Below are 18,227 nucleotides of genomic sequence, written 5' to 3' on the forward strand. Positions count from 1 at the left end.
GGGATCCCCTCTCAGTTGGCCCTTCTTTGGGGACCATCTGTCAGTCATAGAATATCTTGTAGAGCTTTCTTTACATCTTTATAGTTACTTTCCTATCATAACTTAACAATTCTTTATATTAAACTTCCCCCTTTTAAATTACTCTGTGGTCTCTCTCTCCTGAATGGACACAGACTTATATACTGTTGCCACTGGGGAGTGGTCCTAGCAGACAGACCCACAAAGATAGGTTTTGAGGACTGGTTTGGTCATGTCCTTGAGCTTGAGTGCAGCGCTGAGCTCACTGTCAATGAGAAATAAGATGTCAGTAATCCATAGCAGGTATTAGAATCAGAATTAATCAAGACACCATTTGTGGTTGACAATAATCACATGCTAACTGGAAAACTAAGCTAATTGGAAAACCAAAGCTATTGCACTTGACCCCAATGACGGAGTGATGAAGGTAAGGACTGTGGTGTGGGGGGGATTCTTTTGAGTGCACCAGCACTTACAGAGAGAAAGAACCAGCTCAGTTCCAACCCTCAGCTCAAGTCTCCCTCCGTGAGCTTCCATGGCACCCCTAAAACAATCTCTTATTTTGGGTAGCCACAGAGCTGATCTAGCTGAAAATCAAACACAAAATTTAATTTAATGTGTGTAGAAGGGGGCATATGGAAACTAAGAAGCCAAAGCATTTCTCTTTTACAGTGAACATGATGTTAAGTTATTCAGGGTGCTAAAAGGACACTACAGGAAAAAAAAAAAATCAGAATAGTCATATCTTGGGAAGGTGGGAGAAAGGACAGGCTGGGAGGGAGCAGAAGAAAACCTTCTGAGATGATGATAATATTCTAATCTTAATAGAGGTATGGGGTGCTCTGGGATGTGCAATTATCAAAACTTAGCAAATAGATACTTAAACTATGGACAATTATACATAAATTTTACATTTAAAAAAGCTGTTGAAGATATGCATGTTAAAGTACGTAGGGGAATGAGTACTGGTATTATTTTGATATGTATTTTTTAAAAACAATTAATGGATGGATAGAGAAAGGCCCAAATGGATATGTGTTAAAACCAAGTATGGTCATTGTACCAATGGTAGAATCTAGGTGATAGATACAGGAATATACACTAACAAATTTTCAACTTTGTGAAATGTTTAATAATAAAAATTTAGGAAAATATAAAATACAGTGTTATGATGTGGGGCATACACACACACAGGATGCTGTAAGGACAGAGGTTAGAGCACCTAACATCTATCATTAAATAAAATTTAAAATGTAATTTCTCAGTCACACTGGTCACAGTTTAAGTGCTGAAAAGCTGGTAATAGTACAGGAAACACTGCAAACAATACAGAACATTTCCTATCATCACAGAAAGTTCTACTGAACAACACTGAGGGGGGGTTTCTTGAGGTCTCACCTGAAACCTGAAAGAAAAATGGGAAAACCGCCAATGTGAAAAGATCTTAACCCGGGAAAAAAACCAACATTCCAAACACAAAGAACATCACATTTGCATGCCCAGAAGTAAGAGAATTAATGAGGCTTTCAGAGAAATTGAAATCCTACATTTCGGGTAGCTCTCCTCTCCCTCATGACTTCATTATTCCGGAGTGGGTCGCTTTAAGTGCTAGGTGAGTCTCATAAACAGCCGGAGGGGGAGAGAAACCACGAGGTATCTATCTGTTACAATAATCCAGGTGACATGATGGTGATCTGACTGTGGAGTAGCCATGGAAATAGAGAAGGACAGATTGCTCAGAGAAATATAAGAGAGAAAGAAGACTACACATGGCTCACGGCAACTGTTCAGATGTGGAAGCCAAGAAAGAACAGGAGTCCAGGATGCCCACGGCAACTACGTGAGCAGCGATGTGCGCCTGCCGTTTTAGTCATCAAAAGCAACTGAACTCTTCCTCTACTACAGCAAAGAGCCGAAAGAAATTCACTTTATCTTGCCATTTGCCATACTAAACAAAGTAGCTTCCTTGGCCTGTTCCTAGTTTCTGTACAGTGTCTTATTTCCTTGATGGACCCCTCCACACAAGGAAGAAAGGGAAGAAGGGAGGGAGGCAAAGAGGGAAACCTTAACTTGATGGCCTCAAAAACTTAGGGTCCTGCAGAGCCCTCTTTGTTTGGGGCAACGATGTAAAGACGTCTAACCTTTTTAAGACTATGTGGGTAACATTTAGAGAACTTAGTTGGGAGTTTTCAACGGGCTGGGAAAGCATTAGCTTTCCCTTTTAAAATGAGAATATAGGCTCTTGCTCTGAAAATTCATTTTGCAATAAAGATTCAGAAACCAATTATATTCTGATAGGGAGGGAAACCTATAGTTCCACCTAATTCCATACCATACCCAAAAATATAACCTGCTTTTCATAATGAAGATTATGGAAACCAATGTATTTCATGAAACAAATGATACTGAATTATATACCAAGTGTAAAACTGTGGCCATAACAGAGATGAATAGGGTGGACTTTTCCAAAGAGGCAATGAGGAGAATCTGCCAGGCTTTAGCCACTTAAGAGAATGCCCTAGGCGGCAGGGTTCCCAGCAGTGACCGGAGGACGGCAGGCTGTTTTTGAACATTACACTGGCATCTCTGCCACATACTGAAGTCTTTACAGATACATAATATGAAGAATGGGACTGACTTCAAAGTATTCCTGAAAGGAAAATGAAAGTATAGGTGAAACTAGATCGTTCATATGTTGATAATTTTTGAAGCTGGGTGGCAGTACACCGTGGTACACGATATTATTCTCCCTACTTTGGTATATTTTTAAGATTTTCCCAAATGAAGTTTTTTAAAAATTTAAATCCCTTCAATAAAGAGAAAACCGGCTGATAAAAATCTAATACATTAAAAAACATGTTTTGAAGTGGACCACAGGGACTAGATCAGGACAGCCAACTGCGAACACGAGCCTACCTCCCAATGTGCGCAAATTCCAGAAATGACGGAAGTTATTTAAAGAATAAATGCAGGGGCGCCTGGGTGGCACAGCAGTTAAGCGTCTGCCTTCGGCTCAGGGTGTGATCCCAGAGTCCTGGGATCGAGCCCCACATGAGGCTCCTCCACTGGGAGCCTGCTTCTTCCTCTCCCACTCCCCCTGCTTGTGTTCCCTCTCTCACTGGCTGTCTCTCTCTCTGTCAAATAAATAAATAAAATCTTTTAAAAAAATAAAATAAAATAAAAATAAAGAATAAATGCATAACCTTGCTAGGGGGAAAAAACACTTTAAAAGAGGAGGGCCATCAGAAAAACAGAAATTTTAGGGAAAAAAACAAAAACAAAAAACATAGAAAGGACAGGATATGGTTAGTGGGCAAAATCACATCCAAACACCTTCCTGGGGCAAGTGTGCCCCGGAGGTGGATGCAGTTCTTTGAGGGCTCCAAACTCTGATACAAGGAAGAGGAAGGGACCCGTGGATATCCCAGCCTCCGGCCAGGCAATCAGTCTTCTCCCACAATCAGTATTCATAGATTGGCAATGAGCAATTCCGAAATTTACAAAGATGATGAAATCAATTTTTAAGAAACTAATACCAAATAAGAGAATTATGGGGAACAAATAGGGGGAAAAAATTCTAAAAATGAATATAATTGACATTCTTACAAATTCAAAAGGATGCAGCATTCATAAAAACCAGACCAAGTGTTTACACACTTATCGCTCTTGCAGTGGATAAAAAGAGAAAACCATTTCTAAATACCCTGACAAACTGCCAGAGGAAAGGAGGGGGAGGACTTAATATAGACAAAGGGGTCAAATAAGTCCCCTGCAAGAAGATAATGTTTGAGTTAAAAGACAATGAAGCTGGGCAGGGGACAGGGATCGGGAGGATCCTGAAAGACAAGTGCCTCCAGGAAGCGAAAATATGACCAGGCAAGGAGCACAAGGCAAGCGCAAAGGACTTGGGTAGGACCAAGCTCACCTTCAGGGAATCATAAGGAGGCTCCAGCATGTTAGGAAGGATAGAGGATATAGGCAAGGTAGAACACACTGGGCCTCTCAGGCCATGGTAAGAAACTTACAGTTTATTCTAAGTAAAAAGAGAGGTTATTAGAATGGGTTTTATCAAGGAACTCACTCTGTGATTTACATTTTAAAAAGATCCCATCAGGGCTGTGTGGACCCTGGGTGGAAGAGATTCAAAACAGGCCAGGACGGAAAGAAGTGTGGGGGTATGAACTAAGGATAGCAAGTTGCATTACAGTATATGCACTCTGCTTTTATGCTTTTAAAAAAAATTATATATATATCTGTATAGATATAGATACAGATATAATGTGTAATTTCTATATTAACTTTTTCCAGTAAAAATGTATTCACGAACTACTAATACAGTAAAAATTTAATAAAGTAAACTGAGGAACGTGTTAAAGATGTTCCTGATTGGGGCTCCCGGGTGGCACAGCAGTTGAGCGTCTGCCTTCGGCTCAGGGCGTGATCCCGGCGTTCTGGGATCGAGCCCCACATCAGGCTCCTCCGCTATGAGCCTGCTTCTTCCTCTCCCACTCCCCCTGCTTGTGTTCCCTCTCTCGGGGCTGTCTCTATCTCTGTCAAATAAATAAATAAAATCTTTAAAAGAAAAAAAAAAAAAAAAGATGTTCCTGATTGAATAATCATTTGCAATTGAAAACTCCTACAGAATATCTGTAAACACTATAGACACATCATATTTTACAATTAAGCAGGCAATTAAGTCAGGAAAGAAAAGCAAAATAACCTTTCCTCGTTTCAGCAACTGTGAAGCTGGGGAGATTCCGGCCGAGATGTCATTGTCCTCCTACCCTTCGACCTTTCCCCAAAGCACCTCAATAAAATGGTTTGATCCCCCCCAAAACAACAACAACAAAACCCTGCCTCAAACGTTTTTGTTAAACTATAGTTCAAAGGGACAACATTATAACCAAATACTGCAGAGAATATAGGTGATATAGATCCTAAAAATTTAAAACAGTATTTATCCTTTATAGATTCTAAAATATTTATGAGTGAAATGATGGCATGTATGATAGGTTTCAAAATAATCCATGGGTGTAAATAAAATAAGATCAGTCATGAGTTGGTAATTGTTAAAGCTAGGAGATGGGTACCTAGGGGTTCATATTCCATTCCCTCCTTTTGTAAATGTGTGAAATTTTCCATAATAAAATTTTATATTAAATCTCTTTAAAGGATTAGGGATGGGGATATTAAAACAGTTAAAGATAGATCATTTTCATTTCTCAAAGATAATTTCTAATATGAACTATCCATCCATAAACATTTATAGTTCCTAGTGTAAAATACAAAAATCTGTGTATCACTCACGTTGAGAGAAACGTGTATGGAAAACATGGTAAATTACACTACAGAACGACTAAGAATCAAATACAAATGATGAAGGCACTGTATATGAACTCTGGAACAATTCAGCCTATTACATGGGGTACAAGTAATCACAAGGGCATGTTGATGGGATTCTGTGTATTCACAAAATGCAGGGGGTAGGAAGGGAATAGTCTTCAAAATAGCATGAAGCTTTCAAACATTTCCCTATTACATTTTCTCAAAGGAAAGATCAGATCAACGCACTGAATAGAGGATTCCAGATTGCTTGAGGGAGTTTAGGAAGAAACTGAGTATGAGATAAACTATTAGTGGAAATGCTTTCCTTATCCAACTATGAAAATGCTTCACAGAAAAGATGTAACACAGAAGGAATTAAGAACCTATTATGTGCTAGATACTTTCAGTGTCATACTTTCACTTACTTTTCACAACCATAGAAAGTAAGCATCTTTCATACTCTTGTAACTCAGGAAACTGAGGCTCAAAGTTACCCATCCTACTGGAAGACTCACAGTAACCATCAAAACAAGGTTCGATTCCAAAGCACAACTTTCTTCTCAACACAGCCCATGATCCTTTTCCCTATAATCCAGGGTAGCTGCTCCACAGTTACTAAGCCCTGTATGCTTCATTCATTCAACCCATCATTTAATATAACATTTTAGCAGAATGGTTTCCAACCTCCAAGGTTGATCTGAACTAAGTCTAGTGGGAGGCAAGAATGCATTTGCAAAGTTTTTTGACCTGTTATACTAAGCTATTTCAAGACAGACATTCCTCACTGAGAGTCATCGTGGTTTCCTGCTTTCACAGTGCTTGGAAGGAACCAGAACTCAACCCACTGGCTCTCCACCACCTCCTCACAGTGCCCTCAGAGGACCCCTCTTGGCCACACATCACAATTATGCATTCCTCTCACAGATGTGCCAAAACTATAACAAGGAATCAAAGACACCATCAACTGCCAGATCAACCTGGAGCTCTATGCCTCCTACATCTACCTGTCCCTGTCTTACTGCTTTGATCCCAATGGCGTGGCGGTGAAGAACTTTGCCAAATATTTTTTTCACCAATCTCAAGAGAGGGAACATGCTTTTGAAAATGAGGAAGCTGCAGACCAAGGTGGCCAAATCCCAAATTCTTCAGGATATCAAGAAACCAAACCATGGTAACTGGGAGAGCTGGCTGAATGCAATGGAGAGTGCAAGTATTACACTTGGAAAAAAGCATAAATCTGTCACTATTGGAACTGCACCAACTGGTCACTGACAAAAATGACCCCTATATATGTGACTTCATTGACATTCATTACCTGAATGAGCAGGTGAAATCCATCAAAGAATGGGGGGCCCCCTGAATCTGGTATGGCAGAGTATCTCTTTGATAAGCATATCCTGGGAGACAGGACAATAAGAGCTAAGCCTTAGCCATGGGGCTGACTTCCCTGGTCACCAAGTCCAGGCATGCACATTGGGGTGACCTTTAACTTTTCTCTAAATTGTACCAAAATATCCACTTAAAGTTATTTCATTTGTACTATTCCTTCAAATAAAAGTAATTTGGTATGCCCTCCAAAAATGTTATGTCATACTGTCACCCCAAAAGTTAAATTACTCTTCAAACTAAATTTCTCTAACCTTCTAGGATTAAAAGAGGTATCCAGCATTTCTGTACCTTCTGAATAAAACTTGGATCTTTATTATGTTACAATTTTATCCAGTATAATTTCCACTTAATGTGATAAGTAAATACAACCTCCTCTAAGAAAATTTTCCATGGCCTACCCCAATCATTCAGAAAGAATTATTATTCCTTCAGTGTATCTTGGTCACATTCCCCTAACAGACTCTGCCACAGTGTAAGTGCTGTTGTGTAGGCTCCTTTCTCCCTGCAAGAGATGATGTGCCTCCTAACTGGGATCTCCCCCCACCTTCCTCCAAATCCAGCCCCCATGCTGCTGCCAGAGCAATCCTTCCAAAATGCACTCCTAATAAAAATTATGCAGTACTTTCACATCACTGGCTAGATTCAGTCTAACCTCCTTCAGCTCTAAAGGCAAACAAGACCCTTCCTGATCAGATCCCATGATGTGGGTCCAGCCTCATCATCCCTCACTCCTCCACCTCTTACTTTACACTCCCAGACCATAATGAACTAGTTGTACTTTCCTGAACAGACTATGTTCTCTTTGCATATGCTGTTCCATGAAAAGATCTCTCCTACTTGCCCCTGGGAAATTTCTACTCCTTCATCAGGATTCTGCCCTCAAATGCTGGCTCCTCTGTGAGACCTCCTCTAACTACTGCAGTGAGAGGATGGGGAAAAAACCCTTCTATGCTCCTATGACATCACCACGCTCACAAGTACACGACTTCACTTTGCAATGCCGCCATCTCAATATATTGACCTTCACAGTTTGCCAGCCTCTCACAACCCCTGAAATCCCAATCCAGATAAAAAGTGAGTTTGAGAGAAGAAACCATCTTTTCTTTTTTAAATCACCCAGTTCAGTACCTGCACAAAGTGGACACTAAATATTCACGGAATGAATGTAACTACCTTCCTTCTTATTTAAAAGTATCACAAGTCATCAGAACAGAACTGATGTCTGATTTGTCTGGTTCCTCCAGCGTGGGCTCAACCACCTGAAGGTTTCCCAGGCAGCTGCAGATTTGAAACAACTGTCTGCAGATTACTCAACACAACTCCCTGCTGACTGGAGTAACTTCAAGTAGGAATCCATTCAGACCCCAGAGAGTCTGTTCCTTTTTGTAGTAAAACAAATCTTTGGATGGTTTTCTAAACCACTTTTCATGAAACCAGTGAATATTAAGAGGGGAACTAAATTTGAAGCCTGTACAAAAAGCTTATCCCTAAACAGGTGCCATGTGAAACTTCTACTTTTGTCAGTCCTTAAATCTACCTCTTTGAATTTTCATCAATTTCTATTTTGCAAGGGTAATTATTTTATATACACTGACAGCAGCAAACAATAAAATACTTAGTGTAAAAGTTAAAAATAAAAAGAATAGAATCCAAGATACGTAATAACAATTATCAAATCAAACTGATACTACCAAAGATTCATAAAGACATTAATATGTAAAAAGAAAAAATTATTTGTAAGTTGTGGCTGTTTTTGAAGTATCTCAACCCTATTTTGAGCCATGGATACTTTTTTATTCCTTTGCCACATACTGGGATACAGTGACAAGAGCTATCTCCTACTTTCTAAGAGTCAAAGCAACCAAACATCATGCCTAACCAGCATTAAACAATAGGTTTCTCCTTAGATGGGCATAACCATAGGTCAGCAAAATATACAAGAAGTGTAAGAAAAAAGGTAGAGTAGCTAAGTCTTTTTATGAAGTTAGTATTAGAATCCACTATATTTTGACAAGCAAAAATAAAGAATTTTAAGAAATGTAAAGCTGAGGGACACCGGGGTGGCTCAGTCTTAAGGTTAAGCATTTGCCTTCGGGTCAGGACATGATCCCAGGGTCCTGGGATTAAGTCCTGCCTTGGGCTCCTTGCTCAGGGGGGAGCCTGCTTCTCCCTATGCCTGCTGCTCCCCATGCTTGTGTGTGCTCTCTATCTGACATATAAATAAATAAAATCATAAAAGAAAAAAAATGAAATGTAAAGTTGAGGGGTTAAGAATATGATGTGGTGAGAGTCACAATCAAGAGTCAAAGAACAAGAATGAAAAAGGCAGGAGCTAGTGGTCAAAGCTACTAAGGTTCACGCTAAGGCTAGGTGACATAGCAGGTAGCAAGCCCAGGGTGGTTATTCAGATTGGAGCACTGAGAATATGAAGGACAAGAGGGGCTCCTCGTTGCTCAGTAGGTAGAGTGTGCAACTCTTGATCTTGGGGTTGTGGGTTCGAGCCCCATGCTGGGTGTAGAGATTACTAAAAATAAAATCTTAAAAAAAGTGACAGATGAGGAAAACACAAAGTTCATCCTACAAAGGCACATGAGACAAAAAAGACAAAATACTGTATGTAAAAGATCTGATCTGAATCCAAGATTCAAGCAAGATGAGGTAGAGTCTGAAAGAAGTCTCATGGCAGAAACACAGAAAAAGTGGAAATTGGCCACAGAAAGAGCAAGAAGTACATTATATTAGCAATTCCATAGTCAACTAAGGACCGATGACGGAACAGTTTCAATAAAAATACACTAAGCTGGAAATCCTAAGCATCTCTTTCCAGTCACTATGACCCAAAAAGTGCTTGAGCCAAACTGAAAGGAAGAAAAGGCTGAGTAGTTGTGTGGTATATCTGAACTAAATGTCTGCACTAAAAACTTCCTAGCTGAACTAGGAAAATAAAATCTATTGTAACCAGGTTTGCTCAATTTCACTGGACATTACTTTTCTTTGCTTCAATTAACTGTGAATGAATAAATTTTTGTTTTTTTGTTTTTAAGATTCTTTATTTATTTGACAGAGAGAGAGACAGCTAGCGAGAGAGGGAACACAAGCAGGGGGAGTGGGAGAGGAAGAAGCAGGCTCCCAGAGGAGCAGGGAGCCCAATGTGGGGCTGGATCCCAGGACCCTGGGATCACGCCCTGAGCCTAAGGCAGATGCTTAACAACTGAGCCACCCAGGCGCCCCATGAACGCATAAATGTTATGATGGGATCTCTTTTGAGTTTCAACTTCAGAAAATAAGTTTAGAAGAGTCCATGCAAAAAAAAAACAGCTTAAGGGGAGCCTCGGTGGCACAGACGTTAAGTGTCTGCCTTCGGCTCAGGGCGTGATCCCAGCGTTCTGGGATGGAGCCCCACATCAGGCTCCTCCACTGGGAGCCTGCTTCTTCCTTTCCCACTCCCCCTGCTTGTGTTCCCTCTCTCGCTGGCTGTCTCTCTCTGTCAAATAAATAAATAAATAAATCTTTAAAAAAAACAAAACAGCTTAAGAGTCAACTTCCACTCATCCATTTAAAAAATTTTTATTGCACATCTACTTCATGTCAGTGTGTTCGGGTACAGAGACAAGAGCTCTTTCCACAAAGCTTATATTCTAGAGAGAACAGATAGGAAAGAAAAATAAATGAGAAAATTCAGACAATGTGAAGTTTTATGAAATAAATTCAAAAAGGTAAACAGAGACTATTAACTGAAAAGAGAGTCCTTTTTACATAGTGTGTCAGGATAGGCCTCTCTGAAGTATGGATGTTCATTTGAAGACCTCACATGAAACTTTCCAGACTGTCGGGACAGCAAGAATCAGTCAGAAATGAGGTTGGCATCTGGAAGTAAGAGAAGTTGGTGTGGGGGCACCTGGATGGCTCAACTGGTTAAGCATCCAACTCTTGATTTCAGCTCAGGTCATGATCTTGGGGTTGTGAGACTGAGCCCTGCAGCAGGTTCCATGCTGGGCATGAAGCCTGCTTAAGACTCTCTCGATCCTTCTCTCTCTGCCCTTCCCCACCTCACCCACACCACCCCCGCTCTCTCCCTCTCTAAAAAAACAATAATAAAAATCAATTAAAGAAGTTGGTGTGGTGGGAGCCTAATGATGAGGAGAAGATTAAGACAAGAGGTTAAGTAGGAGTCAGTAAGGCTTTGCAGTTAGCAGTGCAGTAATGTGAAGAGAGAACTGAAGATGAGGAAGTAGAGACTATCAACAACTCTTCAAAGTCCTGCTGTCTAGAAAGGCAAAGACACAAGTCAATAGCTGAAGGGACACAGGACATCAAAGAACAGTTTAGGATGGAAACACTACAGCATGTTGGAGTGCTGATGTCAAGGATCCCACAGAGAGAGAGAAGGTGATGACACAGGAGAGAAACGGTAACTATAGGAGCAATATTTTCAGAAGATGAGAGGAAATGGAATCCAGGGCATAAGCATAGGAATTGGATTTTGCCAGGAATAGAAATGCTTTATCCATTTTATTTTATTTTTTTTTATTTTTTTTATTTTTTAAAGGTTTTATTTATTTATTTGACAGAGATAGAGACAGCCAGCGAGAGAGGGAACACAAGTAGGGGGAGTGGGAGAGGAAGAAGCAGGCTCATAGCGGAGGAGCCTGATGTGGGGCTCGATCCCATAACGCCGGGATCACGCCCTGAGCCGAAGGCAGACGCTTAACCGCTGTGCCACCCAGGCGCCCCATATCCATTTTAATATAAGAAAAGTAGCAGACTGGGTATGAATATAGGTAGGCTAGTGACTTTAGTGGAAGAAAGAAAAGGAAACTGTCCTGTGGTGACTTTTATTTTCTCAAGGCAAGGTCTAAAGGAATGAGGTAGAGAGGAAGGAAAGGGGGGTTACATTGGAGATTTAAGGAAAGAAAAAGTCTGATATGCTGATTTTTAGGAATAGACATACTAGGGAATTGTAGGAATGCTGGCAGTATTGAGTGTGCATTTGAAATTGAGCTTATGTGCTTACAATGAGACCAGTCAGCAAGGTTATCTCCATTTTTCTCCAGCCATGTTCAACTCTGAGGTACAACAAACAAGTTGGCCAAGTTCGGTTTCATAGGTGTTGAATTTTGCCATGTGTGTAAAACAAAAGAATACAGGGGCAAGAAAATTAAAGGGTGTTTGCAATGGAGTGACTACAGGGTGGACCACTAAGTCTGAACTGAGGAAAGAGGGAAGAGTACATGCCTGCTTCACGAAGCAGGTCTTATACCCCCAAGTGGCCTGTGAACTCTATGACAAAACCATGAGTTCTATACTACATCTTACCAGAAAGCACTATAGATAGAGTAAGCCCCTGCTGACTGATTCCCAGATTCCAGAACTCCAAATGACTCAAACTTATTGGATGTACAAAACAAAAAATAAACAATTTTTTTAAACCAGTTTTCTAAAGATCTTGAAATAAATCTACAGTTGAAATGTCTTAGTTCTAAAGAGCAGGTGATGAGGTTCCCATGATATTTCCATATAAACAAAGATAAACTGGTGGACATTAATCAAAGGAAAACCATGACAAAAGAAATTAAACTTAACCACAATTAGTTCACTTCATATGAGAAAATAAAGCCTAATAATTACTTCAGGGAATCCCATCTCAGAACAACCTGTCCCACAGAACCAAAATTACTGCATTTCAGGCCCTTGTTCAGCAAATGCTAGCTAGTCAAGTGAACTAGAACTTCTACACTACTAACTATAGCCTATCACATTAAAAGGAATCTAGAAGCTATCTGACAATCTGCTAACATACTCAGTGTGTATAAAGTACAGGAAGTCATTCATTTTCCCTACTTTATTTTTTCTTTACAAATTTAAATAATGCCAGAAAATCCTAGAGAAGACAAAACATACTTTAGGTTAGATGAATATAAAAATTATCAATCATTTATACCTAAAGATTTCCAACTATTCTTTACCCATGGCCAAATAAATGGTTTAGTCAGGTCAGTTCAGTGAAATAAAGAAAAACTGGGTCCAGGAAGCATGTTAAGGAAGAAAAAAAGATAAAAGAAGGTCTGGTTCCCAGGGTGTGTTCCTACTCAAGGGGCCAAACAGAACAAACCATCAGCAAAGAATTAAAATAGCTATGTTATCTGTAACACGAGAATACTAGATACTACTAAAGTTTTCTTTCTGCTCCAAAAATTCTATCCCTAACCTAGTGCTTTGGACTTTTTTCAAAGGCCTTTTTGAAAGAGGGTGCTAAAAGATGTAATCTTTCAATTCATAAGACTATTGCATAGTCTCTTCCTTTGGATCACAATTAACAGAAAAGCCTAAGGGGAAAAAAAAAAGACGAATATTTTTAAATCAGAAAAAAACTAGGCCAACTAAGCTAATTACTGGTGACCCTCTCTGTCACATGCAACTCTTGTTTCACACTCACGATTCTCATACCCTTCTCCTTCATTTCCTCTCCTTCTGAACCTCGGACCTATACCCCCCTGGAGAACTCTGAGGTTACTGAAACCAAACACAACTTATTTTGGAAAACAGGAGTTAACAGTTTGTCAATTCAGGTCAAAGGTTCTTTCTTAGGTTTATATCATCACCAAATTTAGTGTCTAGTACATGCAGACACCTAATTTTACTTCTCTATACGACTTATTAGACCAGTGATTCTCACCAGTGATTACTTTTTAGAAATGCGAAATTTCAGATCCCACCCAGACCTACGGAATCAGAAATGCTGAGAGGGGAACTGAGCACTCTGTTTTAAAAAGCCCTCCAGTTAAGACGCTGATACACATTCAAGTTTAAGAACCACTGTATTAAACATGCCAGGAAATCAACTCATTACCACCAGTGGCAAACAAACCAAAAAAAAAAAAAAAGATGCTGATTTTTCTCAGCTGCCGCCACTCACAAATGCTGGGGCCCACATGATACTATCAACCACTTAATGTCTGTCTCCAACCTGCACACAAGATGAACTTTGGAGTCAAATAACAGTTTAACTTAGGGTTGTTGGATTTAACATCTCCGTGACATTATAGCTCAAGTTCCCTCATCTGTAAAGTAGAAACAGTATCACATACTTCCATGAATGAAAAGATGCCTGGCACACAGAAGACCTTTAATGAATTTAAGATCTTTTCCCTTTCTTCCCTACCACCTGTACCAAGTCCCCGCTACTTCATACAGGCAATGTTCCTCAAGAAGGGCACTCTGGCACTCCTCTGAGAACTGTCACCAATGCCTTCCATACAGAAAAACTCTCTAATCAAGTTTTTCTTATGGAAAATACTATAGGAGAGAAATGAAGTACTGAGTCCCACAGAACAGCAATTCCAAAAAGGTAGTCCAAAAGCTAATAGGAAAAGCAAATCATGTAAAAGTGTGCACTTTCGTAACTTAAAAAAAAAAAAAGCATTAGAAAGAACATAGGCAACTTTCTCTTAAGCGGTCAAAATAAATCACTAGTAGTAACTGGACAAAATGTGACACTTGGGTGGGGTGGGGGAGTGTTAACATTAGAAAATGCCAAGAGAATTGCAATACATGACCCATATTAAAGCTGTCCAGGCATGCAAAGTTCTATTGCCCAGATTGTCTAGGGCAACCTAGATAAATTCTTTGTCAAATACTTTGTCCCAATGTTGTCCCGATATGTGTTCTGATTTAGGATTCAAAAAAGAATATGGGGTCACCAAGAGAACAACAATAACACTGCCATGAAGAAGACCTAAAATGTGGAGTGTATTACTTTTTTTTTAAGTTGAAAATTTTGAGGGGATTTTACCATAAACAATTCCCAACTGTGGTTCCTCACTCCCTCCAAATCTAACATTAAGTCTCATATTGAAATGTGTGACCCCTTTAACTAACTAGCCCTTTTCAGGGGACTGAAAGGAGATCCGTGCATGTGACAAGTCATTATACTCGAATATTTCCTGCAGTCACCAGGCTGGGAGCATTAGTTCAGTTGGCAATTTCAGCTTTAATTCCTACTGCTCCCGCGGACATCTAAGATGGGGCAGCCCTCTGCTTTTGCTATTCTGTTAGAGTAGTCAACAATCCAATCTGTAGGACTCAAGCGCAATTGAAGCGTTCCGTACCTTTTAAGGGGACCTTTTCTTAGAGAACTCGGAAAAGGAAAGCCAGCCCTAAATTGAAGGACACCATGCTCTGAGTAGTAAAACCACAAACTTCGTGCCTCACCCTCCGGGAGCTTGAATTCCAGCACCGGCTCCTTAACGCACCAACCTAACAACTTCTAACCACGACACATAGTAATGCGATGGTTACTCAACTTTCAACAGTCAACACTGTCCCCTCCGCTAAACGCAGCCTCACACATTCCCCCCGCCCCCGGAACTCCAAAGCGAAAGAAGCCTCCCCTTTGGCCACCTTTACTGCCTCCTCCCATTACCACTGACCAAGTGTCCCCAGGCGCCAAGCGAGGGGCCCCAAGAGAGGCCGGGACCCGACGGCTGCTCCGGTCTCCACGTCCCAGGACACTCCAGGAGTCGCTGCCCAGGGCCCCGCTCCCCCGCAACCCCCTTCGGCCCCGCTCCTCACTCCGAAACCTCCCGTCCCCGCCCGGCGGCCCGCCGGTCCCACCACCTCTTCCCCAGACAAACCCGGAACCGGGCGCCGGCCCCCGCCCAGGGGCCGGCTAAGGCCCAGCCGGGCCGCGCGGACTCCCCGGCTCCCGCCCAGCCGCCCGGGGCGCCTCGAGACTCGCGCCGTACGCAAACGGGGAAGCGCCGGGGGGCCTGGCGCGGGCGCCCGCTCCCCCAGCCAGGGCAGGGCAAGACTCACCTTCGTACTGCAGGTCCACCAGGACCAGCAAGAAGGGGAACACCGAGCCCAGCCGGCTGGTCACGGAGCCGGGGGCCACCATGTCCGAGGGCGCGGGCGGTAAGGAGGAGAGAGGGTGCGGGGCCCACCAGCCCCGCCGGCGCTCAGGCTACAGCTGCGCCCGCCCGCCGTCGGCTCTCGCTCAGGCCTAAGAAGCAGCTGGCGCCCAGCAGAGGAAGGCAGCGGTGGGCGGGGCCCGGGCGACGCTACGCCCCGAGCGCCGCTGCCGCCCAATCGCCTTCTTCCTGGCCGCTCTCCTACTGGGCTCGCCGGGGTCGTGGTTCGCGCTGATAGGCTGCGGCGGCCGCCGCCCCGCCCCATCTCTGATAGGACAACGTGGAGGCACGAGACGAGGCTGCGTCCGCTGGTCGTGGAGCTGTCAGGGAGCTCCAAACGGCCGTGGCCGGTCGGAGGGAGGCGGCCCCGGGCGTCTGTGTGGCGGCCGCCGAGTCCGCATGCGCAGGCCGCGGATGCCTTTTCGGGTCGCTCCTGGAGCTGTAGGTTAGCGAGGAGGAGGTTTTCCGGTGTGCTGTTAAGAGAGGAAGGTGAAGTCGCCGCGTCCGCGATGAAGGAGCCAAGCCTCGCCCCAGGAAGCCCGAGCGCCTGGAGTGGACCTCTCGGAATGGACTGGTGAACAGCACGCTTCACAGAACCTGCTACCGCCAGCCGAACGTCTCGGAAGGAGCGCAGACTCGACTGAAGAGTGCGCGAGAAACGGTCAGAGGCCGGAGCTCAGCAGAGTAGGAGGAGCTGATGGAGGTTGAAACATTTCAGGAACAGCCCAGGAGAAGTACCTTAGTGACCTGAGGCCCGGGAGAATGGCTTGGAAGCCTGGGACACACACACCCCCAACTGGCAGCGTGTCCAGGAAAGAGCAATCCTGTAGAGAAGAAACCAGGGAGGCACAGCAACTAAGAGAACCGGGAGCTCTGCAGAGTGTAAACTACGTCAACGGGGGGGGAGGGGGGGGAGGGGACAGGAGAGACCTGTTAGAACGGATCTTGCATCTTGTGTTTATCAGAGGAAACTCAACAACAGAGATAGGAACTTGAACGAGATAAGATTCAGGTTACTGACTTGAGCGTTTTTTGTTCAAGGCCATTTCCTCTGGCGTCCCCAACACAATCCCAAGTGCATGCTATACAGGGTCCTGGGCGGGAAGCCTGCTTCTCCCTCTCACACTCCCCTTGCTCGTGTTCCCTCTCTCGCTGTCTCTCTCTGTCAAATAAATAAATAAATAAAATCTTTAAAAAAAAACAAAAAACTCCAAAAACTGTAATGCTAAGAAAGGCAACAAATCAGCAACTGAACCCGAACTCACTTCAGAGAAAATTAACTCCATTGACTAAGAATGCTTTATAGACGTAAGTACAAGAACACTCATACAATATATCCAATATAATACATCCATAAATACAAGAAAGGAAGTACAGAACAAAACAGGCATAAACAAAATGAGAACAGGTGGATGTAAAAAATAATTGTATTTATTTCCTAGGGCTGCCATAATATATTGCAACAAAGTGAATGGTTTTAATGCAACAGAAATTTATTTCCTTATAGTTCTGGAAAACAGAAGTCCAAAATCAAGGAGTTGACTGGGCCATATTCTCTCTGAAGGCTCTAGAAAAGAATCTTTCCTTGCTTTTCCCTCCTTTCTGGTGGCCTCTAGCAAACCTTGGCATTCCTTCACCTGTAGTACACACCCAGGTATTGCTATTAGAGAAATGAAAACATATGTCCACAAAAAGCCTTGTACAATAATGTTTGTAGCGGCTTTATTCATAATAGCCACAAACTGAAAATGTCTCAACAGGAGAATGGATTAAAAAAAAAAACTATAATAAACTCATTCATATAATGATTTTAAAAATGCAAACACAAAGGACTATGTACTGTAACAGCACTGTGAAGATACTTAATAATACCGAACTGTATGCTTAAAAATGATTAAAATGGTAAACTTTCATTATGCATATTTGACACCATTAAAAATAATAATACGAAAGACTATTTACTGGATAATTCCATTTATATGAAGAAGTTCAAGAAGAAAAAACACTAGAGTGATAGAGGTCTGAATGGAAAATATTTCTGGGCAGGGGGTGCTATCTGTCAAGAGTATATGGGATCCTAAATATTGGAAATGTTATGTATTTTAATCTGGTGATGGACCACAGATCATTACATATTTAGATATTGCATGTATTGTGTGATTATAGATAATGTATACTTAGAATCTAGCACTTTCCTGTAAATATGCAATATATCAAAAAACCATAGTAGGAAATGGAGAAATAGCAATGAGAGTTGAAAGCTGACAGAACTCAGGAAAAATGCAGAAGAAAAAAAAGTCATTACAGCAATGACCGTCAAACTGGAAAGGACAATTGTGCCGAAAACTAGTAAGACAAATAAGGTATAGGAATGAGTAAAGAAAACAAAATCAAATTAAATAAAATGTTTTTATAAAATTAGAATATAAGGGGTTCCTGGGTGGCTCAGTCGTTAAGCGTCTGCCTTCGGCTCAGGGTGTGATCCCAGAGTCCTGGGATCAAGCCCCACATCAGGCTCCTCTGCTGGGAGCCTGCTTCTTCCTCTCCCACTCCTCCTGCCTGTGTTCCCTCTCTCATTGGCTGTCT

The 18,227-nt window shown here is 42.1% G+C and overlaps 1 protein-coding gene and 1 pseudogene across 2 annotated transcripts in view; one reads left to right on the top strand and one right to left on the bottom strand.

Annotated features, from left to right (window-relative positions):
• DNAJC3 (DnaJ heat shock protein family (Hsp40) member C3) overlaps positions 1 to 18,026 on the bottom strand; it is a 76,828-nt gene extending 58,802 nt beyond the window's left edge. For both annotated transcript variants that reach the window (XM_026493490.4, XM_057307597.1), the window contains exon 1: positions 15,547 to 18,026. In XM_026493490.4, the coding sequence (XP_026349275.1) occupies positions 15,547 to 15,628 (82 nt within the window). In that variant the 5' untranslated portion in view covers positions 15,629 to 18,026. The remainder of the gene's footprint in view (positions 1 to 15,546) is intronic.
• LOC123000717 (ferritin heavy chain-like) lies at positions 440 to 6,773 on the top strand (annotated as a pseudogene).
• Positions 18,027 to 18,227: the final 201 nt, after the last annotated feature.

The sequence above is a fragment of the Ursus arctos genome, unplaced genomic scaffold, assembly GCF_023065955.2.
Source record: "Ursus arctos isolate Adak ecotype North America unplaced genomic scaffold, UrsArc2.0 scaffold_10, whole genome shotgun sequence".
Classification (NCBI taxonomy): domain Eukaryota; kingdom Metazoa; phylum Chordata; class Mammalia; order Carnivora; family Ursidae; genus Ursus; species Ursus arctos.